Source organism: Gossypium arboreum, chromosome 8 (genome assembly GCF_025698485.1).
Source record: "Gossypium arboreum isolate Shixiya-1 chromosome 8, ASM2569848v2, whole genome shotgun sequence".
NCBI lineage: Eukaryota > Viridiplantae > Streptophyta > Magnoliopsida > Malvales > Malvaceae > Gossypium > Gossypium arboreum.
In genome coordinates, this window is record NC_069077.1 from 142,256,412 (window position 1) to 142,281,880 (window position 25,469).

Below are 25,469 nucleotides of genomic sequence, written 5' to 3' on the forward strand. Positions count from 1 at the left end.
TGATATTAAATAAATCCTTTAATTCTATAAATATTAAAATGTAAAATATATGCATATATTTATCCAGATAAATATATAAATCCTATTTCGCTTTTTTTTCTAATATTTCTTTTTTGTTTTTCTTTAATTTCCCCTAAAAGATATTAGTGATTTAAAGAAAGTTTTAATTACCATAAATGTTACCGTTGTTATCAGTCCAATTTTATATCTCTCTTCATTCCATAGCTCCCTAGCCGATTCTTTTCCCCCCCTTCGTCTTTCTCCTCTCTGTCTCTTTTCAATTTTTTCTTATTCTTTTTTAGATTTGGTTAAAGGCAGGCCAGAAAAACACTCCCACCCGCTTCTCTGCCGTTTCACCGCATACCAACGCCAACTGAAGATGGTGACGGAGAACCAGAACTCTTTAGAAAAAGATTTTTGAAATCTCGCTATTAACCCTTTTCACAACTTTCTTTCCCTTCCCACTTCCAGGTTTGCCCCTTTTGTTCCTTAATAATAATTATTGTTTTTGTAGTAGTTTGCATTAGTTTGTTTTTTGATATGTTCTGTTGTTGGGTATTTTTTTTTTTGATTTGGAGCCCTAAAATAAATTGAATAACCATGCACTATGATACTTATTTCCTTCAAAGCATGAACTGCAGATTTTTATTTTACTTATTTGATCTGTAAAATATATGAAATCCTTTTCTTCATCGTAGAGTCATTTCAGTTATGAATCTTTAGTTCACCTTTGTCTTTTGGGTTTTAGGGTTTATTGGTTTGAGTGTAAGCCGCTTCCTCTAATGTTACTGTGGGATAGTTTGCTTATGTTGTGAATGCTGTGATTACAAGAGTGTCTTTTTGCATATGATTTCCATGACTGCAGTGATTATATTTTGGACTTAGAGTGTTACATACGGTGAATTACTAGATGCTTATCCCTAACATTACATTTGTAAATGTTATTGGTGTTAATCGAAGTGTTTTCTGCCATACAGGTTGCTAGATTATTCAATGAAGCTGCTCAGATGTCTCCTGAGGATGTTGATGTACACATTGTCCTTGGTGTTCTGTATAATTTGTCGAGTGAAAATGATAAGGCCATTGCATCTTTCAAAACTGCTTTGAAACTTAAACCTAATGATTATTCTCTTTGGAACAAGCTTGGTGTAACACAAGCCAACAGTGTGCAGAGTGCTGATGCAATATTAGCTTATCAACAGGTTGCCTCTTCATGATTCCCCCTTGAATAGTGGTGGCCTATCTGTATACCACCTGATATGTTGATTTCATAATTACTTTTTTTATAATTAAAAATTTATTTTCCCTCTCCTAAAATTTTGGGGTTTTCTTTACTAAGTTGGAGTACCTGTAACGTGTGAAATTCAAAATATATGAGTACTAGGATTTTACTAAGGATCACAAATTGTATGGTGTGTTGCTCACTATTTTGCATGTTAGGCCAGAATAAAAAAAAATGAATTATGAAGGTGTTGACAATGTTGGCAAGGGTGCTATAACTACCTGAACCATTTGAGGTGCAAGATGTAAAAAAGGCACTTTTTTGAGTAAATTAAGGTGAATATGTAAATTTTTGCTTCTTGAATCAGGGGGGCTTTTTTGCTTCTATACAAAAAAGTGTGCCTAGGACTTGGCTTGTGCTTAATCAATTGAAAGGATGGTATAAAGAAATGCAAAACATGTGATAACCCAACATGTCAATCTTCTTTGTGCCAAACTCATATGGGTTGCATCATCTTTTCCTCTATTTCTCTTCTTTCTTATCTTTCAATGGTAAAGTGATGCATTGGTGTGTTATACAGCTCTCTTATAGGGTTGAATTATTTACTTGCTCCATCTTTGTAACCTTAGGCTGCTAAAAAGATTCTCCAAATAACATCTTGCACCTAGTTGGACCTCAGAAGACAAACTAGCTCTTCTATTAAGCTCCATGTAATTAGTTATTTGATTTCTTGGAGCTATTGGTTAATTTAGATGATTTGATTACGCACTTCCTCAATTTACATATACCCTTGATCATATCTTTCAAAATTCCTTTTTTTAATGCATTCAGATCTTGCATATGCAGTTTGATTTGTTTAGCCTCTGTTACTGAGATTGTCCATTTAAAATTATTTGATGATAAACTTCCCTTTGCCTGTGGTGGCCATATTTTCAGCACTATTGAATTTAGTCTTTTGGTCTATATCTGGATCTTTAGGCACTAGATTTGAAGCCAAACTATGTGCGTGCTTGGGCAAACATGGGTATCAGTTACGCCAACAAGGTTTGTTATATCCTGCACTGTTCTCTCATTGTGTTGACATTCATGAAAAGGGAACTGCATTTCTTACTTTATGTCTTCATTTCCTTTTGCATATTTCTGAGATGGTCAATCCTTGTAAATGAAAATTTATGTGTATGTGATCAGGAATTAAATCACATACCCTAAACCCTAAACCTTAAATGGGGTGGTATGGATAGAAGCGATAGATTTGAGGATTCAAATTTTGAATAATGGGAGGTAAGACGCCGGAAGGTGTTGATGGCGCGGAAGTGTCTAGGGTTTCTTACGAAAGGACAAGAAAGGAAGGGAAAGAGAATAAAGAAAACAAAAGAGAGGATTAACAGAGATCAAAGAATGGAAAAACAACAGAAAATAAAAGGGGAAATAAATAAAGGAAAATAAATTTAAAGAGGTAGATGAATAGGTGAAGAAATGAGGAAGCTATGAATGGAAGAGAGAGAATTTTCTAAATCCCATATGACAACGGTAACATTTATGGTAATTAATACCTTCTTTAAATTACTTTTTTTTTTTTTGAGAAATTAAAGACAAAGAAGGTATAGAGAATTAGGAAAAAAAAAGTGGGGAATCGGGATATTCCTAGAATGTGATGTACCCAGGCCGGGATTTACCACTATGGGTTAACGATGAACTGGGATATCCCTGGGTTTAGGGTTTGCCTTACATAGTTTCCTTCATTTCAGCTCTCAAGCCCACAGCTGCATACTTTAAAATGGCTGTCGTCAGTGAATAACTTTTGTCGCATATAAATGGTTTGAAGAAATTCCCGTTAGGTAATGGAACATCTCCTTTTTTATGCACAAGGTTCATCCTACATACGAACGATAATACTAAGAAAATGGATTGCATATTCTCATCGATCACCATATATCCTTTCATAACTTAGAGAGGAAAACTACAACAGAGCATTTGTGTTACTAACCTGGTGCATCCCAACACAAGTATTATGTCGTGTTTATTTTAGAGGATGATACTGATTTTGTTCGGATTTGGTTCTATTTTTTATTTCTTAAAATTTCTTTATTACTTTAAATATAACTTTCCTAATAAATTAGAATATTCTGATGTCATATTTTTATTTTCCATATTAGAATAAGAAAGTAGGGTTTTGCAATACTATTCAAATAAAAGCTCTTACTCTTGGGTTGGCCAATCCTCATTAATCAAAGTATTTGACTTAGAATTTCCAAAATCCAGTGAAGCATATCGGACCCTTTCCGCTTGGTTTTGGGCGATTAGCATCAGCATAGTGTACGAATGGAGTCAGGGGCGAAGGAGGAAGGGAAAGTGCTGGGATATAACAGCAAATACGTGAAGAAAGTGGCGTTACTTTCAACACTGGCTGCACTCCTTGACGATCCAATTCTCGCCGATGTCCCTAAGGAACCCAGTTTGTCCAATGTCGATATCCTAATCAACCTTGAACTGGGGAGTGCCATGTGTATCTCTATCTTCAAATTAGATGGAACCTTCTTCGGTACGCTTCATATGCTCTCTCTCTCGCGCACACAGACACACAGAGCTAGGCAGGCCTTCAGCCACATAGAATTTGTGTTTGAAACTAAAGTCAGTACTTGTTTGGATTGGCTTTCCTTGGAATTTGAAGATGTTGCAGTGATGAATTCAGCCACGGTGAAAGACTTGAAGCTCGCAATCGAGAAGAAAGTGATTGAGTTAGAGCAATCCAAGATGGGGCATCGACACATTTCATGGTTTATCATCTTGTTTTTGCTCTTAAACCACCCTCACTTTTTTTTTTGGCCAGAACAACCCTCCCATTAATTGGTGGCATTTTGATGTATTAGAGAAAAAAAAAATAATTCAGAGCAATTACGTTTACTATAAAGTTCTGTTTTTGAGGATTATTATTTTTTTCCTTTTAATGTTTTCTTTGTTTGTGGTTATAGGAGGCACGTTTGGGCTAATTTCTGCCTAGCACACCACAATGAGAAGCTCTTTAATGATGGCGCTGCACTTCAGGATTTTGGTGTTCGAAATAATTCTCAGGTGTTGTATATGGCCCCTTCACTTTTCTGGAATTTATTATTATTATTATTATTATTATTATTTTTTATGATCAGTCTTTGCTCGTTTCCTGCTTATGATCTCACCTTGGAGCCTTAACATCCATTGACCTTGCGAATATCAACTTAAACAAGCTTCATATGCTAATGAATTATGGGAATCCATCATCCCACATAGGCTTTTATAAATATTGTTAAGAGGAATCCCAACTTAAAATTGATCTAGAAATTTGGCCCTCATTTACGATTACTGGGTCTATAATGTCTAGCAGCTGGCAGCATGTAAATTATAAACATGAAGAATTCCTCCTCCTGAGATGTTATGATGTGTATTGCAGGTACATTTTTTACCTTATGTTGTCTCAAAAGGTTCTGGGAGACATTCTAAGAGTAGAAAACACCGTTTCTTCCATGGCCTGAACAAGCATTCATGATGACATGCCATCATTTGGGCATCCCTGTTTTCTGATCCAACTCATTCCACAAATTCACAATGTTCCATAGCAAAATAAATGTGGTACAAGTACATTGGTTTCTAGTTGATATTTTAAATAAATTTTAAAGCTCTTGTAATACTAAATTTTTAATAAATTAGCTTTATCATATCTCGCATTCTCGTATTCTAGTTGACATTGATTTCTTCAGAAGCTGATAGTGTTAGCGTTTCTTTTCTGACAATTTATTTGTTTTTCACTGTTTCTCGATGCCATGTTCAATTGTGAGTAGTGCAAGGTATTAGTCATGGAAATGATGCATAAATTGGAATTGCCAGTAGATCTTTTTCTTTCGATAAGAATTCAATGTATCCATGTGAGAAATACTGAAATGTCATTGAGATATCTTAGAGCTCAATGTATTGATGGTGGTTATAGATGATTCAAAGGTTGTAATGCGTTAAAAGGATATTCCAAGGGTATTGTGGTAGACTTGTGGTAGAATATTTTTTGCATTTTTTAGTAAGCCGATTGCATTGCTTTTAGCTAGATTTGGTCTGCATGAAGTTTTATGTCGGGTTCCAAAGCATTTTTCCACATCAGGTAAATTGATTCTCAGGGGCGCATTGTACACCAGATTGAGTTGTATGGTAGAAGCTTAAATGCCTTCCAGCTTCAGATAACTAGCTTGTATGATCAAAATGTTTTCATTATCTATATGGTGTTAGAGCCAGAGAACCTTTAGACAAACTGTCTTGATGCTGAATCTGGTTAATTCGCTTCACACTACTATATCTACAATGTTCTCTCATGCAGCTTCTTCCAATGAAGTCCGTGAAGCCTTGAAGGATGAACACCTTCAAAAACTAATCTCTGATATCGATAGCTCCCTAGATGCATTGAATGTCAGTGATGTTATTCCCACTTGAAAACCAAGACCTGAGACTTATTTTCCTTTTTTCTGATGTTGTTTGTGTGCCTACTAAATGGTGTTTTTACCTTTTGTTAGAACTCGACAAATATATGGGACTGGATTTTTTCGCATTTTCAGTGATAAGGTATCTTATCATCTTCAACCAGTTCCGTCTTATATTTCTACTTTAACAATATTCATATTTTCTTCTTCGCCTGTTGGGTTTCTGTATAATTACACTATTGTTGCCAATCAGAACTTGGTAATGTCCGAAGTTTAACTGTCTATTGTTTTCTGTATCATCAGATTTTATCTGTGGTCAATCAATGACCACATATCATAAGGCCTCTGAAGTTCTTTCTTGAATACATCAATGCCAATATATTTATATCCAAGTTTTTCTGCTTGCTCAGATGAGAAACCAACCTGTTGTCTATGAGCCTGGTCAGTGCTCGATGTTTCTGTAAGTTTTGTATTTTGGTTAATCGTTATTCATATTTTTCTTGTGTTGTGTATCTTATGTTAGTTTTCATCTTGACGAAAATGTCTGTAATGGCCTTCATGTCATTTTTTTTACAGTAGATCCCTACAATTTCCTTATCTCTTCCAATCCCTGTTAAATTGTTTGTTTTTCCTATGAATGGTAGTATTATCATGAGCACTCAAGCTTTATGAGATATGGTCTTTCAAATATATTCCAAATCTGGTGATGGGTTAAGAGTTTGAATCCTTCATGGAAGGTCTATTATTGTTATAATTATTAACACTAAAACCCCAAACCTCAATTTGCACTGATTTTTTAACAAAGAAAGGACAAGAAAAAGACTATATATGATCATAAGAATGTAAATCATGTAAATATATAATTTCTGTTAAATAGTGTAATGGTTTAATTTTACTTTTCATTCTTATAAGCATAAGATTAAAAATATTAATTCAATAATTAATGTTAATATGTATTTGATTGGTTGGAAAGGTAAATAGATAAAATTGATGAACTATAAACCAAATCTATCACTAAATTTATTATATCAAATTATAATTTTTTAAAGGGTAAAAAATTAAGAGGGGGACTAAATATAAATTTACCCTATTTTAAAAATGTATGGTATTTAAGGAAGTTTAAAAAATTCAAGAGGGGAAAAATAGAAAATATTCATTTTATGGAATAGAATGCAAAAATTGGGGAAGAATTTGAAAGTTTAGGATGCCCAAACATGTAAGTATTCCAGTTTTGAATGGGATACCACAAGCTAGGGAGCTTCAAAATTTTAGGGGCTAGTCTCCTGTGAACCCCTCTGGTTCAATGGTTTTCGGTGTAGGCTGTACCGGATTGTAATTTCAGGTATGAGTTTCACTTTTACTTTTTCTTTTAACATCTTTTTTCGTTTCAAGTGTATGCTTATCTTCTTTTATTAATGTGGGTATAGTGGTTTTCATCTTTCGAACAAGTTTTCATCTCTGTTTTAGTTTTCAGATTTATGCTTATATTCGTCTTTTTAAATCTTGTGATGTTGTCATTTTTTTGATAGTTTATTGCCTGTTATGTGTTTTATTTTTTTTTTTTTCGGTTGTTTGTTTCCCTCTGTAATCTGTATTGAGGGACATTTTCTTGCAAATCTTTGAGTCTTATTTATGAGATTTTGTAGTGAAGATATGTTTCTAGCTTATATTCACTCTTTCTTTCTTTTCAATTTTTTCCTGTCATTCTTTTTTAGCTTCAGGTAACCACAGGCCAAAAAAAAAAAGTCTACAGTAGGAAGGGAGTTTTCGTGAGAGAGAAACACGCTCAAATATATCTTTTCTCTGGCGTTTCTAGTTTTTGTGATTTTTTAAATCCGCTACTTCATCTGAGATATAAATGAACACATAATATTTTTCTTGGTAAAACCTTTGTTTCTATTGTAGAAATCTCCTGTTTCCCAATTTCCCAATTTCTCAATGATCTCTCTCCTATAATGCCATCCAGAGCGAGAACGTCACTGTGTAACAAAAGGCTTTCTGAGTCCAGTTTTACATTGATTTCCTCAAGGTCAAATGGTCGCAACCAAGATGATTCTCTGATCAAACATGGTGAATACTGGCCTCAACATGATGAACTACATGGTGCTTGTTTCAATGCCTCGGAAGTGACCACTGGAAAAACTAATGATAACACGAATGGTGGCATGGTTGAGATTTCCGATGATGATAGGTTGGATAAGATGTTGGAATTTTCATCTAAGAACATCTGGGAACATGTTGAATCTGATGAATTTATGGAACATATGCGTCAACGTTTGGATTCTTAGCCCTCTTCCCTTGGTGGAAATCAGGCCACGTTAATTCAGCTCCCATCTCATATTCTACCATTAAACCATGATCCCTTGATCTCACCAGCTGGGAGAGTTGGTGATCATGTTGATAATGATCACCATGGAGTTTGACCATTAAACCCTGATCCCTTGATCTCATCAGCTAGGAGAGTTGGTGATCATGTTGATAGCGATCACCATGGACTTTGTGTACCAGAAAATATGGAGGATTCTCAGAAAGTGTCATGTTTTCACCAGCTCATAATCCCTTATGAACAATTTGCTGACGAGGTTGACCAGCTATCCAAATCCCAAGATAACTCAAAAGGGGAGAGGCAAGTTTCACATTGCTTTCTTAGCTGTGGGATTTATTGAATTCAGGAATAAACATTCCCAGATGAGACTGAAGCCTGGAAACACTGCAACTGTAGAAGATCCAGATGTTTGAAACTGTAAGTTCACATGCGAGACAGAACATTTCACTTGAGTAATATGTTTCTCGGACTTGGTTTAATCATAGACCCGAGATCGGTATGTTTCATTTTCTTTTAAGTTTTCTTCATGTATTTAGAAGATGTTTGGATCATACTCCGAATGCTCAGAGGATGCTCAAAAAAAGTGAAGATGTTTGGAACATCTGTTGGGTTTTGTTGTTTGTGACTGGCAGTTTTTGTGAGTGCTTTGCATCAGGGATTTACTGCAAGGATTGTTGTGCATGTGATAACTGTTTGAACAAGCCAGATTATGAGGATATTGTTCTTGATATTCGACATCAAATTGAATTGCGTAACCGTCTCGCATTTGCTCCACGTATTGTTAACCCACCTAATGATTCCCCTAATTTTACTGTAATTATAACTTCTATGATCTTACACTTTTTTCCCTTTAAATTTGTGTAATTTGATAAGTGTTTGACATGATGAACACTCCATCAGCCAGGCACAAAAGCGGATGCAAATGCAGGAGGTCAAAATGCCTAAAATAGTATTGCGAGTGCTATCGAGTATGTTTTAACTTTTTAGCTCCATGTTACTTATTTTGCTCCCAATTTCCTTTTTTTATTTTTAAGAACTTGTATTCAAGATCCACGTATTCAAGATCCACGTGTAATATACACCTGGACATAGATATGTTATATGGCCCTCCAAGTATATTAAAAAAACTCTAAATTATTAAACAAATCAGTGTTAGACATAGACTGACAACACTCAAGTTTGTGTTTAATAGATGGTTGTCATCATATTTCCTTTTCGGATGAAAAGTCAACTTGTTAAGATGATATAGTGTATGAACTTAATTACCTCTAATCAATCCGACTGCACAAACATTCTTCATTTATTTTTAGGTTAAGGATGCCACTATGAGGATTGTGACAATTCTTTCGGCAAGAAGTCAGGTAATTTCTAAACTTGAAAATGATTTAACATATCTATAAGGCCGTCTACATTTGCACAAGCAGCCAAACTTAAGAGGGGACTCCTGCCAAGGAGAAGGAACTAATAAATTGAGCCCACTTTCCTTTTAAAGCCATTGGTTAATGACTTCGGTTTTTATTGCATGAATTTGATTCTTTGAACAATCTTCTTGTGGTGTTTTGGGTTTAATTCAAAATTTCCCGAATCATTAATGGTTGATGTGGAAATTTGATTAGGACAATGTGAAAAAGTCATGCTGTAATTTTCTGAACTGTCAAGATATAGGTATGTTAGGGGAAGCCTATTCTCTGTTTACTGGTAAGTTTAATCTTGAGTGTTTAATGAGGTTGATATCCTTTAATCTACAGTTTTTATATATTTAAGGTCAGGAAATAGCTGTTTCCAATTACTCGAACACTTGTCTGTTTTCATTTAATCTACAGTTAATATATATTTAAGGCCACTTTCCTTATACAATTGCTGTTTGATTTTCTTTGTTCAAGGAAAAATGCAGTTTGTATGGCATTGTTGTGTGCTTTCTAATAGAATCGAAAGTAAGAGACTTTGGGCTCAATTAACATCAATTTTAACTAGAAGAACATGGTCATATTTAGAGTGAAAAGTGTTGCATTTTATCTGGTGCTAAGGTGGTGCATATTAATCCGTCCATGGATCAATGCATATTTGGTTTTCTTTTCACACTGCTAGGTGATTTCACTCATCAGTAAGGATTGGGGTAGATTTTCTTTAAAATAGTTGAGTGGAGCTCATCGATGAACTTAGTTGGAATTGTTTGTGTGCTGGTACTTATATGATTTGGAAATGGATTTTGATTGAAATATTCAGGTAATATCTAAATGCATGGCATGACTGGAATTAGAGATGCAATTTAATTGAAAAGGTTGTTTTATATTACAAAGTAGTTACGAGTGGTTATTGTGTTGCATTAGAAGATGTTAACTAAGTGTTGTTTTCTTTCTCATGAAGAACACAGTATTTCAGTGGGTTTTTCTTAGGATTTTTGGTTTTCAGCTTTAGAAATCACTGTTTCGTTCCGTCTTTTAGATCTATAGATGTCGGTCTTGTTCTTCTTTTTATTTGTTTATCTTCTGCTATATGTGCTTTATTTTTGGATTGTTTGTTTCCCTCTGTTTAATATTATAGCTTTTGTGTTATTTTCTATTTCTTTTAAATCTTTGCTTAGCAGAATACTAATTGCCTAAACAAAAAGCATCAGTATGTAAATTGTTTACTGCATCTGTGTTGGCTTGATTTTAGTTCTAGGAACCCGGTGGGAGTTTTGATGCATGTAGAGTTTATTTGGTAGTTTTTCTGGATGGTAATAACATGTCTTTTTAATTCGTTGTGAGTTGTGACATTCTGTTTCTTAGTTTTCTTATAAAGTCTGTACTTTAGTTTCAAAAAAATATTAATAATCTAATTGGGATGTTTGTTGATATTAATAAGAATTGGAGAATTTAACCCTCAACATTTATACACTATGACAACATTGAAAAAGGAAGATCAATATGTGAATTGATTGTCTGGGTTTATTCTTTTCCTTTGATTAACATAGCCTTGGGAGTTCAAATTAGTCTATAAGTTGCACTAATATTTGGACAACCAATTTCTATAATTTAATGGTATGTGGCTTGCAAACTATGTTCAATGCTGCTCTACAATTTGCTACACTTTGATCATGATGACTTTCTTTTCCTTTCAACTTTGCCTGTAACATTCTTGGTATTATTTATTGATGGTTAACTTAAAACATATTTCTTATTGTTTTTTCCTAATCATTCTCTTGTACAGTTCTCTATTGGTTATTTTCTATCAGAATTGGCAATGGTGTTTTGGCATTTCCCAGCTTTAGGAGGTCTGGAGTATTTAAGTAGAGAATCATGCCTGATGTTATTTATATTACTGCTCTGAATTGGTCCCAGTTCCCAGAAGCAATTTGATTTAAAGCATCTGCTTAACCAATAATTGTGTTTCTTCAAATAGGCTTTTGGTATTTTGCTGCTCTCTCCTTGAAATATTGGATCAACTGACATGTTCTTTTTGAAATTGGATGCTTAGGATTTGTTTGGTCTAGATGTTTTATAAAAAACTGTTGTTCAAGTAGATCTCTTTAGTGCTGTAAAAGATAAAATAAAAAATATTTAAAAAACCTAAACTTTATTAAACTGAGGGTTTTGTTGATACAATATAAGAATGTGGCAAGAAGGTTGGAGGCAGTTCACTCGATGGGCCGAGAGTTGTAAGTGGTAGTAGATAGATTGGTCCCCTCTTGTTATGAGGTTTGAGGGGAGTATTTAAGGGGAACACTTATAAGCCATGTTTTATAAAAAACCAGTATCCCAATTGTTAAGTCAACCATCGGTAAATCGGCACATATGAATGACTCTAATTAAATAATTCCCTGTGAAACTCTACAATAATTAGTTTAATCGATCTGTCCTTGGGATATGTAGTACTCTTCCTGTCCATAAATAACTGTTTTTAGTTAGTATCTTTCTTGCCTTGTGTATACATTCATGGATTCCTTTCTATCTCTTTTGCAGGTGCAAAATCTATAATAAATAGAAGTTGAAACCGCTTATGGTATTGGAATTTTTGAAAACATTGTCTCATTTCGTCTCAGTCATCTCCATTTTTTTAATTTAACAGATATTTTCTTTCGGTATCTGGTCTCCTGTCTTTCCATCTGTCCATGGCTCTTTTATTGTTAATCCTGCCGTCGCCCTTTTCATTCCTGTTTTAGTTTCAGATATATGCTTCTTTTTACTTCTATTTTCAGTGTGTTTTTGTCATGGTTTTTTGTTTTTACCTTTAGATAATAAAGTCATTAAGAAAAAAACCTAAGGTTTTAATTTTTTCTCAAACCCTTCTACAGTATTGTGTCCAATTCAAAACAATGAAGATAGCAGTGGAAGGGTGCATGCATGGAGATCTCGACAAGGTCTACGACACCATTAAATACATCGAAAACACTCGCAACATCAAAATCGACCTCCTCCTTTGTTGTGGTGATTTCCAGGTTCTTTCTCTTACACTCTCACTTTCTCCCTTCAATTTGTTGTTATTATACGAAATTTATCACTTTCCAAATATAAAAAAAAGTGTGCCTAGGACTTGGCTTGTGCTTAATCAATTGAAAGGATGGCATAAAGAAATGCAAAACATGTGATAACCCAACATGTCAATCTTCTATGTGCCAAACTCTTATGGGTTGCATCATCTTTTCCTCTATTTCTCTTCTTTCTTATCTTTCGATGGTAAAGTGATGCATTGGTGTGTTATACAGCTTTCTTATAGGGTTGAATTATTTACTTGCTCCATCTTTGTAACCTTAGGCTGCTAAAAAGATTCTCCAAATAACATGCTGCACCTAGGTGGACCTTAGAAAAGGTGCACCTTAGAAGACAAACTAGCTCTTCTATTAAGCTCCATGTAATTAGTTATTTGATTTGTTGAAGCTATTTGTTGATTTAGATGATTTGATTATGCACTTCCTCAATTTACATATACTCTTGATCATCTCTTTCAAAATGCCCTTTTTAATGCATTCAGATCTTGCATATGCAGGTTGATTTGTTTAGCCTCTGTTACTGAGATTGTCCATTTAAAATTATTTGATGATTAACTTCCCTTTACCTGTGGGAGCCATATTTTCAGCACTATTGAATTTAGTCTTTTGGTCTATGTCTGGATCTTTAGGCACTAGATTTGAAGCCAAACTATGGGCGTGCTTGGGCAAACATGGGTATCAGTTACGCCAACCAGGTTTGTTATATCTTGCACCGTTCTCTCATTGTCTTGACATTCATGAAAAGGGAACTCCAATTACTCTACCCCTCTAAATATTTTATTTTACCGATGAAAATAAAATAAAAATATTATAATATTGTTATGTTATAAAATAAAAACCCAAAGTTTCTCTCCGTTAAATCAAGATCCATTGTCATTAGCTTCTTTCTCTCTCTCGAAAAAGGAAAAGAAAAGGTTTGAATTCATGAATCAGCGGTAGCTTCTTCCGAATGAGTGAGTCGAGGTAGTGCTAGTCTTCCTTTTAAGGTATAAATTTTGATTCTTTAGAAAAATCTTGTTTTTTCTTCATCTCTTTTTATTCTGTTTGGTTTCTGATCGCGAAAAATCGAGGGAAATTTGTATCAAACTTGACATTAGCCCTTGTTCTTTTTAAATAATTCCTGATTCACCTGTGAGTTGGCAAGTTCTGTTCATTCTGAATTTTCCCGGAAGCCAAACAGGAGACTTAAATGTTTTTAATTTCGAAAATTTTATTCTCTTACGGAAATATTGAAAAAATACATGTTTTTCAGTTGATCCTTTTATTCTCTCCAATTTCCCCTTAATTTTTTTCTAACGTCTTTTTTCCTTTACTGGCTGTTAATTTTCTTTCTTATTCTGTTCCGCCTTTATCTCTGTCATATTCCGACTCGGAATAAGCTATTCTCCGGATATCCTGCCTTTTCTTATCCCGGTTCTGAATTTTTGGCTTCCGGTTTATGGGTTTTAGTGGCCGGTTCAGCTATTTTTTCTTGTCTGGACCGTTCTACCTGTCATACTTATTCCGGCGGGGGATATCCCATTCCAGTGATATCCCGGTTCGTTGTTATCCCATTTTGGTATATCCCGGTCGTGGTTTATCCCATTCTAGGAATATCCCGATTCCCCACTTTTTTTTTTCCTATGTCTCTTTACATTCTTTGTCTCTAATTTCTCAAAAAAAAAAAAAAGTAATTTAAAGAAGTTATTAATTACCATAAATGTTACCGTTGTCACATGGGGATTTAGAAAATTAAGTTCTCTCTCTTCCATTCATAGATTCATCAATTCTTCATCCATTCGAAATTTGAATCCTCAAATCTATCTCTTCTATCCATAGCACCCCATTTATTGGCCGACTCCCTCTCTCTCTCTGTGTCTGTTTTGAATTTCTTCCTCTCATTTTTTTTCTAGTTTTGGGTCACGGAATGCCAAAAAAAAAAAAAAACACAGAAAAACGCTACACTAGGTTTTCTCTGCCGTTTCTGGTTTTTGTGATTTTTTGAGATTCTCTGCTTCATTGGTGACTGATTTCAGGTATGAATCATGACTTCTACTTTGTCTTTGTCTTTGCCATTTCATTTTTGTTTTAGTTTCAGATCTATTCTTTATTACTTGTATTTTATTTGATTTTTTGTTTTCTTCTTTATAAATCCTTTGTCTTTGCCTGATCATCTCGTCTTTTTTTTTTTTTTTTTTTTTCAGATATAGTTATTTATCACTCGAAGAAAAGCAAAAGGGAAAGTAGGAGGGTTTTGAGGATAGTGAAAAACGGTTGGTCCTGCTTCATCAGAGGTTCATTTCAGGTATGAATATGTACTTAAAATTTGTCTTTTTATTTCATCTCTGTTTTTAGTTTCTGATATGTACTTTTTACTAATATACACAAATTTATATTTATCACTGCCCTGCTTCGGACCTAAATTTGGAGATGCTAGAACATAACTTAAGCTCTTTGGTATATTTTACAAATATTTTTATAGAATTGTGATTAATTCCATATGGACCTGGATCAGAAGGTCATCAACAGTTTGTTATCGTACTAAGTCTTGGACTCTTCAGGAACTACTTAATTTGGAACTATCAAGTGAATCTTATCTTCTTTCATTTGATCATATTTTTGTAACTTTCTTTTTCATTTTAGTCTGTTGCTTACAATTATGTAGCAATTGGAAAGTTTCCTTGAGTTTGAATAATCTTTGATAGGCTTTTGTGTCAGTTTTGAGTTAGGGTTTTTAATTTTTCCTAGTCAATTTGGTTCGATTGGATTTGGTTGATCTCCAAATATGGATCAATGTTTTCTCATGTTGCTAAGAAATAGCCTTTAGTTTTGCCATAGGCTCGAGGTTTGACCCTTTCATTTCTCTGTAGCTTCTAGTCAGGCTGGCTTGGGCTTTTGGCATGTTGAGCAGTTAAATAGGTGACAATCAAAGATAATGTGTTGTCCTTTCTGTTAACACTAGCTGATATCTGATATTTGATCAACATTAAGTGAAACGTGATAACAAAATATCAAACGTTTTAATTAGAGAAGCATGAAAATCTTCAGCTATGATTATAGTTTTCGTTTGCAAAACTATAATCTGAGGTTGAAAGTTTTAGCTTTTTAACCTCTTAGTTTGATTTCTATTTGCGAATGTTAATTTATGTTATTGTTTGCTGTATGAATCATGCATTCACCTCATCAGTTGCATGTGAGAATGACCTAGTTTTATTGATCTGTTTGGGAGCAGGTTCACACGAATATTTTCTTGCTGTTTCTTTAGGTTAATATGTTAATTCTTTTCTGCTAGGTTTAAGTTTATTTGACATTCATTTGCACTAACATTATGTTTGTTTGCCTATTTTTTGTTTGTAGGTCTTAGCTTTTAGGGACATAGCTCCCCGGGCTCCTACGCACATTTTAATTATTCCAAAATCAAAGGATGGCCTAACTGGTTTGTCTAAGGTACAATTTTTTTTTCTCCTCATGACTAACTGAGCAGTAAAGATTTATGCCCTCTATCATAGAGGAAACTACAATTATGGCTGGGTATTAATTTGGAAAAAAAGTATGGAGTATTGTTAAAAGAATGCTGCTCAAATTTTGTCAATTTCATTTGCCTTTTGCGTTTTGCTCACTCTTGATGGTGTATGAGGAAAAGTAAGAGAAGGAAAATAGGAGTAAAATTAAATGGAAATTGTATCGAGAAATTCTGGTGGTAAAGACTAAGAGAGTCTTAGTGGTTATAAGAAGGTGGGGAACTGAAAGTACATCAAGGCTGAGGAAAACCTTAAAACTTGATATGCAAGTATTGATAGGTATAGGCCATAAATCTATGAGATAAATTGAGCTTCTAAATATATCCATACAATGAAAAACCCTAATATTCATCCTTGTTGGAAGAAATTGTCTTTAGAGTTAAATTGCATATACCCCTCCTTCGTTGTGTGAAAATAGATGACCTTTCCCAATGAACAGAAAGTATGTCACCGAGTCTAGAATTAAAAACCTCATCACCAAGTTATTTCAATCCATCAACTTATTGCAATCACTAAAAAACTTGTAAGGTGTGTAATGAAACAAACATAAGGCTCAAGGATGTCCGATAAAAGAACTTAGTGTTAGAATTTGCAATTTGTGTATCCAAGGCTTGTTCATTTGTTTTCTATGTCATAATCATGTTTAAGGTGTCATGCATTTATTATAAGTTTTGACATTTTAAAATGATTGGTGCTATATTGATTTTGATATGTTTCTGTGCTTGTGTAATATTGTATTTTAGCTATTTTTCTTGTGTCGTGTACAATATTACCAGGTCTGTTTAGTAACAATATTTCCTCTAATGGTTTCTCTTTTTAGGACAGGACGTCGGCCATTCATATTAACCCAAGGTATCTCTCTCTACAATCTCATGTGAATTTTCTACAGTCTATCTCTACAATTTCTGCTGTCGGCAAGTGTTATCCCAGCAGTAAGTGTCCTAAATTTCTTTTGCTGGACAAGTTATTTATGCAACACAAATAAGATCGCTTGAAATGTCAAGCTGATAATCACCTGCATCTATGACCTCCATGCTCTGCTCTTTTGCAACAGGAATTTAGCAATATTTTTGTATGTCTCTTGAAATTATCTTCAATCTTATTTTCACGCCTGAGTCACCCATTCATTTCTTTCAGTGGTATGTTTTCAGTGCTTTATTCGATATGTAGGTTTCTCTACCAATGCATCATGTGCAAATTTGAAAGGACATGCTAATGTGTTTTTACCAGGGAACTATATCTAACTCCTTGTGCTATTGCAGATGGATATAACTTCCAATTTGTTTTTTTCTTTCCTTTTCTTTTTGCTACTATCTCGTGCTTTGAGTAGTCTTTACATGCATCTCACCTTTTAACCTGCTTTTCTTGCATAACACAATTAATGAGCTAAAACATACAGGAACAAGCTCAGTTAACATCTGTAGATCAAATGAGAGGGGGAAATATAGAAAGTTTGGCTGCAATTCAGCAGACTAGGATGCTTGCACATACATTCTCTCAAAACAGTGATCCTAAGTTTCGGGTTTTAGTTTGGCTAAATACTTGCAATGTGTCAAGATAGCTCTTAATGATATAATCGTTATTATGCATGAGTTAATATAGGCACTTTTGTGCTGTATGTTTTGGGGCATGCAGAATTCATAATTTCTTCAATTTGTATCCAAGATGAGTCGCGGTGAACTTATCATTGATGATAATCAGGTCAAACCAGCATCAGAGAACTTGGCAACAGAATATCAGCAACAGTACAATGGAGGTGCTTCTTGGGCTGCTGAATTTGCTCATGATGAGGCAAGTAGAGATCTTGTGGATGCTAAAGAAGCTTATAGATTAATATGTCCTGATAATCAGTCATAAATTCCTTTTAGCAGTTTCCTCGTCCTTTTCTTCTGCCTTGCCTACGTAGACTAAAATGGAACTAACATCACTGACCTTAGGTAGTAATCTCATTCACCAACCCTAGGTGGTTGAAACTAGTTTTGATGATTTGAGAATGTCCCAAATGATAATGATGGTTTGGTTAGTGCAATTATCTATATATCTACTATAATTTAGCAAATAAAGTGTGAATGACTAATGATTCTGTATTATTACATCTTCAGTTGAACTTTTAAATCAACTAAACCTTTAAATCTTAAATGAGATTATCTATATTTGTTATTTATAAAATATGCTACTCACTGTTTTGGTGGTTCTTAGTATTTCTATGGGCCAAACCAATGGGTCATGGAGTTTGCTGCTAAAATGAGCAGTGAGAGCTTATTGATTATAATAAGTTAGAAGATAAACTGTCACTGATGATTCTTGTAATTGTATATCTCTGTTTGGTATTAAACCAGCTAAAAACATTGTAATTTGTATAAAACTTCTTATTATACAGAATCTGCTACTCTGGTTGGTGTTTCTTTGATTTTCTTCAACCTGATCAATGGGCTGAGGAGTTTGCTACTGTATGAGAACAACTAGGGTGTTTTGATTTGTTTATTCAGGATACAAAGTGCAACTAATGATTCTGCGTGTTATGTATTATTTTGAGACTCTTAAATCGTGCGAAGCTCTTATTCTTATTTGAAATATTCTAATTTTCTTCATTTCATTTAATGTTCTTGACTTGATGGTTAATAGGTTTTCCGTGGACCTGACGATTGGGCCAATGAGTTTGGTGCTGAAAGATTGCAACAAGAGTCTGTCGATGATCAATGGGTCAATGAATTCTCAAAGTTGCATGTTGATGACTGGGCAGAAGAATTTGATCGTCAAGCTGGTGAGGGGGCTTTGGGAGATTGTTTGTGTGATAACTGGGCAAATTCATATGATGAGTAAGTGTGGTAGCCTTGAAGAAGTTCACTTTATAACCTCTCTTAAATTCTACATGAATGTTTTGGTTGTGAAAACTTGTAGGTTCCTCAGCAGTCGGATGCTTCAAGGGGTGTCTATGTATTTTCTGATATGAATCCAGATATTGGTCATCAAAATCCTTTAAAAGAAGGTCAAGAGCTATTCAGGAAAGGACTTTTGAGTGAAGCAGTGCTTGCCCTAGAGGCTGAAGTTATGAAAAATCCTGAGAATGCTGAAGGTTGGAGATTGCTAGGAATAACCCATGCTGAAATTGATGATGACCAGCAGGTAATCCACTTTGCTCTAGTTTGTCAGAGTTGGATAGTTCATGTGTATTCTTACAGCAAAAGACATTGTTTTTGTGTTCTTTAATACTACAAGAATTTCTATTAAGAGATGTGACTGCTTGTCTAGTTCAGCCATCTGTTCAGCATCTTTGGTTATGATTCTTTGACTGGCAAGGTTGACCATTTACCTTTCTATTCCACCTAAATCTAAATCATTTTTAATCTTGTCTAATGCCCTGTGAATACCATCATATTTTAGGAAACAGAACAACCTATTGATTAAGCAAGCAAGAAAACCTTTTGAGCACGAAGGATCTATTTTCTTGTACCGCTACATTTTGTGTTTTATTTGCTGGCTTTATATATCCATGTTGGTGTACCATGCAATGTTCATTTCTTATATATGAAAACTTCTACTGGAAAGGGATAGAAGGAGCTATTTTTCGTTTATACATTGAAGTTTGCAATATGATTGGTATTACGTTTATCTTAGTGGCCTGAGGCTTCAGTCAAGAGTACCAAATCTAAGGTCGCAGTCTTTGCCTGGCTGCTAATGTTCTGGATCTAACCTATTATCGTTTGTTGTCACATGAACTAGTAGTGCATTACATTTCACTTATCATCGCTTCTATTTATTCTTGAACCATGTCAAAACCTTTTTGGCTTAATTAAAATTAATTTGAATGGATAAGGTCCCATCTTAAACTATGTTTATATCAAGCCTATGAAGTGTAATGTTTCACATTTATTGCAAATTGTTTTGGATGATTAATGTGTCTGCTTGTCATTATCTTGAGACTTACATGGATTATGGAAGACCTTTTGAGACTTTGTAGAAAAAATGTCATTCACTGATTAGATATCTTTGTACAGGCTATTGCAGGAAGGAGGCCGATCCTACCAATCTGGAAGTGATTATGGAAGACCTTTTGAGACTTTGTAGAAAAAATGTAATTCACTGATTAGATATCTTTGCTGCGCGGCTGCTGCTGCTACTGTTTCTGTTCGCCTTCAGCAATCGGCTTGGTTTCTCAAGTAAGCATTTTCATTAGAGATTTAGAGAGATGATATAGCTCCTGCTTCCGCTTCTCATTTAAACATTCAAGGCAAAAGAAAAGAGACAAAACATTGAAGGCAAAAGAATTATACACAATCTTAATAAGGCTTGCTAGAGAAAAACAAATCAAATCATTGGAAAAGAAACCAAACTAGTGCAATGGAGGAAACCAAACCAGTGGCAAAATGAGAGGTAATGAACAATTAGTAGGTTTTTATAAATATTGTTAAGAGGAATCTCAACTTAAAATTGATCTAGAAATTTGGCTCTCATTTTCAATTACTGGGGTTATAATGTCTAGCAGCTGGCGGCATGTAAATTATAAACATGAAGAATTCCTCCTCCTGAGATTTTATGATGTGTATTGCAGGTACATTTTTTACCTTATGTTGTCTAAAAAGGTTCTGGGAGACATTCTAAGAGGAGAAAACACCGTTTCTTCCATGGCCTGAACAAGCATTCATGATGACATTCAATCATTCGGGCATCCCTGTTTTCTGATCCAGCTCATTCCACAAATTCACAATGTTCCATAGCAAAGTAAATGTGGTACAAGTACATTGATTTCTAGTTGACATTTTAAATAAATTTTAAAGCTCTTGTAATACTAAATTAGCTTTATCATATCTCGTATTCTCAAAACCAAATACATTGATCATGTCATCATCTCCAAGATTCCACAATTTTAGTTGAAAAGTTAAATGTGTAATTATATATAGTATAGATTTAATAATATAGTATTATAAATACACATTTAAGTAATAATTAAAAATATTTTCTTTTACAAAGTAAATTAGTTTATTATGATGATATTTTTATATATAAAATCAATAAAAAAACAAATAATAAGATTCTTAAAAGAAAGACAAATCGCATACTTTTAGTTTTCATCTTTATAAATCCTTTGTCTTTGCCTGTTCATCTCTTTTTTTTATTTCAGATATATTTATTCATCACTCGAGGCAAAGCAAAAGGGAAAGTAGGAGGATTTTGAGGAGAGTGAAAAATGGCTGGTCCTGCTTCATCGGAGAGTGAAGTCATTCTGAAAATACTATTCGGGTCAGGAGGTTGCCTCAGTTCCCACCATTTTTATCGGTGGAAATCATGAAGCTTCCAATTATTTATGGGAATTGTAAGTCACCCCTTTTTCTTCATATGTTTTAGCTTGGGGATTTTGATTCTTTTATGAAAAGGCCTTGAATTTTACCTTCTGCAATTGAAATGTGTGAACTTTAGGTATTATGGGGGATGGACGGCACCTAATATATACTTCTTGGGGTTTGCTGGGGTTGTGAAGTTTGGCAATATCCGTATTGGTGGACTTTCCGGAATTTACTATGCACGTAATTATTGTTTAGGTTGGGTTTGAAGTTCTTTTACTTGTCTATTTTGTGTTTATTCTGGAGTTCTTTTAATGATGATTGTTTATTTACTGCAAGCGAGTGTCAAATATGTTATATTGATTCGTATTTAGGGTGGAGAGTTGAAGCTTTGAAACTGAAATGAATTAGCTAGGGAGCTTCAAAATTTTAGGGGCTAGTCCCCTGTGAACCCCTTTGGCTCAAATGTTTTTGCGTGTAGGCTGCATCGGATTGTAATTTCAGGTATGATTTTCACTTTTACTAACTTTTTATTTTCATGTTTTTTTTAGTTTCAAACCTATGCTTATCTTCTTTTAGAACAAGTTTTCATCTCTGTTTTAGTTTTCAGATTTATGCATATATTCGTCTTTTTAAATCTTGTGATGTCATTTTTTTGATAGTTTATCGCCTGTTATGTGTTTTATTTTTTATTTTTGTCGGTTGTTTGTTTCTCTCTGTAATCTGTATTGAGGGACATTTTCTTGCAAATCTTTGAGTCCTATTTATGAGATTTTATAGCGAAGATATGTTTCTAACAACTATATAAGTATCTACCCTAAAACCTTAACTGATTAGCAGAAAATAAATGGTGACATTTTCTTGTTTCTTTCCCTTTTATTGTTTCCTCATTTTCTCTTTTCAACAAGTAAAAACACTACATTTGTTGAGGGAATAAGAAAACACTAATTAAATCATACCGAGTTTCAAATATTTTCTGAGAAATATATTAAATATTTTCACAACAACGTTTTATTAAGTACAGGGATATCCCCGTCAATAAAAAAAAAAAGAAGAAAAAGTACTGGGTTAATTGCCTTGAAGAAAAAAAGGAAAAGAAAAAGTACTGGGTTAATTGCCTTCAAAAGAAAAAGGAAAAGGAAAAAAAAAAAGAATAAGAAAAAGTACAGGGTAAATTTTCATTCTTCTTCTGGTGTAGGGATATCCCCGTCTTATCCTTTGTCGGAATAAGCTATTCGGATACTTTTAGTCCCCGGTTCTGTTGTTTTTGTATCCGGTTCAGTTGTTTTTACATGTCTGGACCGGGGTACCTGTGGTGCTTATTCCATTGGAGGATATCCCATTCGAGGGTAATCCCGGTTTGGGTATAAGGATACCCCGGTTTCGTGTATTCCATTCTAGGGATATTCCGGTGTGGGTTTAGGGGCTTGGGCTTAGGGTTGGGCTGGTGTTTTTGGGCTTTTGTTGCAGTGTTTGGGGCCGTGGATTTAATAAATCCAACATGCCAACTCTAGGCCATTCATGATTTTAGTCCAACAAACCAAATGGACCGTCTGAATGAGGGGAAAAGAATAAAGAAGCCATCCACTAAGAAATGAAGCTTCACTCTCCTTTGTTATAGGGTTTATGAATAACGTCGATTTCAATCTCTCGTCTCCTGATATATCTACAGCATTAAAAGTCCACCGTTTCATTCCATCTTCGTTTGTTGGGTTTCGGCTCAGATCGACTCGCGGGTAAGATTTCGTGCCTTTGTTTCACAGTTCGACTCCTTATTTCTCTTCTCCTAAAGATTCTTCTCATTTGAATCTTTGGCGTTATCGTTTTTACACAGCTTTTGGTTTGGAATTACGGGTCGATCATAGGATGGTTGACTGAATCGGTTTCCAAATTGGGTTTTTGTTTTGTGTTGTAAGCAATTGAGTGAATTGGGATTATAAATCCATAAATGGGTTTTGGATTTCTTTGTCTTTGTTGTTTCAGAAAGTGATTTGTTTGAATTTATACTTTTGGTTGGTTTAAAATAGTTTAACTATTTTGGAGTGGCATAGGGATTGTTATAGTTTATTTTAAATGAAATAAAACACAGTTCATCCTCATCTACTCAATTACTATAAATTTAGGGAGACAAGATGTTTGGGAGTATGATCCGGTACTTTTCAACGGAACCCAAGCAGAATATGAAGCCAATCGAGTTGAAAACGTCGCCAGAGCAAATGCAGACCATAACCAAGTCGATGATACTTGGGAACGAGTCAAGGTCAGTTGTTTAGTGGACTATAATTTGTATTAATTGTGCATCTATATTTGTTGTTTCCACATCTAATTAAGCCAAGCCCAAGAGTGAAGTAAGGGCAGTGCAGTTTTATTGTTGCATAATTTTAGGATCTTGAATTCCATGCATTATTGTTTTTTTCATGCTTTACTTGCCCGCGCTTGACATAATGGAGTAGAAATGTGTTTATGAGTTCAGGAGGTTGGATTGAGAGGCCTTACCAGCAAGAGGCACATGAAGATCGTGCTGAGATGGATGAGAGAGAGACAAAAGATTAGGCTAATATGCAACGTTGTGGGGCCTCACAAACAATTTCTGTATACAACTTGGTTCAGTAAACCAAGCATTAGCCACACAAGAGCTGTCCATAATTCCTCAACTTCTACACCTATTTTTTCTGTCGATACTTCTAGTCCAAAGTTGTCTTCAGGTTAGGTTGTAGCACGCTTGTGCTGGCTGCAATACCATCGATTGCAGGACATGTACTGTTTTTTGCAACAGTTTTGTTTGTGTAATACAATGGAGATAAGAGTAGGAGTACAGACACAGAACCTTCGACCTTGGAGGATATTGGTGAGGAACTTTACTTTGTGGTTTCTTATCTTGAAATGTTCTGATGTATAAGTTGTCTGTAATGAATCAAGAAGTATATAGCATGACTTGCAAAATATGCGGCATATTATATGTGCAATAAACCGTTAGATTCGTGCTTGAGACATCTTATGGAGGTTAAGGAACAAAGTCCCATAATGCTTGAGTTCAGTTAGGTTTTCATTTCAATTTCCTTTTTCAATAGAACTTGTCTGGAGGTAGCATGGAATTTATTCTTTGATTTCTTTTTCCCCTTGCTGGTCAGAGTCATCCGTGACTGCATTTTGTTTTATTATGTTGTTGGCACCTGTGTTCAAGTCTTAGATTTTACGCTTCTATTGGCATATTTTTGGTGAACCCCTTCTTCACCAGGCCAAGGTTCAGTTGTTAAGGAAGATATTAAGTTATTGTTTATCTCCTAGCAATCTTAGTTATCTGGGTTTCATTGTCTAGAGCCATTACAGTGACGATCGTACCGTTATCTTATGCTACCTAGGTACCTTTTTTTCTCCTCTTTGGTATCACTGTGAAGAATGATAGCATGATGTGCCATCTGCCAACATTCGATTTTCTGAACATCTTAATATATATTTCTTTAATTGATTTTGAAAGAAAATTTTTAACTCATGATAATTTTCTACTTATTCTGTCATCATTTACCTTGTTGGTACAGTTTCTCTGTTTCAACTAAAATTTTTAGGCTGAATTTCTCTCGTCTCACCCTTATTTCTCTCTTATTTTCCTGATATTATAGTTTATCTTGTTGAATTTTACATTGTTTTGATGTTGTCTATGGAAATGATTTAATAGCAATTGCTGCAAGAGGAGGGATAGAGACTTTGAGGCCTGCTTTACAGAGGTTATACATGACAAGGGCTTCTGCATATAGAGATGCTCTTAAGAGTTTCATAGAAGGATATCAAGAAGGTATCTAGCAGGTCATGGAGAAAAAGGAAGATTCTTCTAAAGCACAGCAAGATGGCAATACTGATAGAAATTCAACTTGATGGCTGATAATTGCATAATTGGAGATGCATGTGAGTACTTCTCTAGCATACCTATTTTAGATACAAGTTTAGAGATTTGGTGGAAGTTGGTTGGCATGAAATCACAAGAATGATACATGTCCTGAGAATTTTCCTGTATTGAGAAAGTGAGCTTTAGAAACTGCAGATATAATGGGTATCTCCATTGACAATGGTGATGCTCTTTTCCTATTTATATACATATATATATTAATGAATTCGGGTCTTCCTGGCATTCTAGGTGATAGTTTATTCTTTATGGAACTTTGGATATGTGGTAAGTATTTTTGTATTGGGGAGTAAATTTTGGTACAGAAATTGCATATTAGTCCAACATC

General features: G+C 34.5%; 2 protein-coding genes across 10 annotated transcripts in view; both read left to right on the forward strand.

Annotated features, from left to right (window-relative positions):
* The first annotated feature begins 149 nt into the window (after positions 1–149).
* Positions 150–23,817, forward strand: LOC108481919 (U11/U12 small nuclear ribonucleoprotein 25 kDa protein-like). Of its 7 annotated transcripts, none has more exons than XR_008269498.1 (15): positions 150–471; positions 978–2,266; positions 3,485–3,764; positions 3,894–3,999; positions 4,195–4,294; positions 4,650–4,828; positions 5,562–5,803; positions 5,965–7,003; positions 7,567–8,404; positions 20,511–20,689; positions 21,081–21,272; positions 21,377–21,498; positions 21,615–21,744; positions 23,364–23,500; positions 23,714–23,817. XR_008269498.1 is itself a non-coding variant. In XM_053018162.1 (7 exons), exons 4-7 carry the CDS (start codon positions 3,545–3,547, stop codon positions 4,743–4,745), a joined length of 522 nt encoding a protein of 173 aa, XP_052874122.1. In that variant the 5' UTR covers positions 150–471; positions 978–1,202; positions 2,201–2,266; positions 3,485–3,544; the 3' UTR covers positions 4,746–4,916. The 7 variants fall into 7 exon arrangements, 1 of the variants encoding a protein (XP_052874122.1); XR_008269499.1 differs by having other exon boundaries at positions 20,511–20,680; XR_008269501.1 differs by having other exon boundaries at positions 20,511–20,695; positions 21,377–22,976.
* Positions 14,351–25,469, forward strand: part of LOC108465572 (uncharacterized) — a 30,890-nt gene continuing 19,771 nt past the window's right edge. The window contains exons 1-6 of one of the 3 annotated variants that reach the window (XM_053018158.1): positions 14,351–14,473; positions 14,642–14,742; positions 15,795–15,884; positions 16,784–17,749; positions 18,584–18,777; positions 18,860–19,084. In XM_053018158.1, the coding sequence (XP_052874118.1) occupies positions 18,908–19,084 (177 nt within the window). In that variant the 5' untranslated portion in view covers positions 14,351–14,473; positions 14,642–14,742; positions 15,795–15,884; ... (1 more) ...; positions 18,584–18,777; positions 18,860–18,907. The other 2 variants (XM_053018159.1, XM_053018160.1) reach the window with 2 other exon arrangements.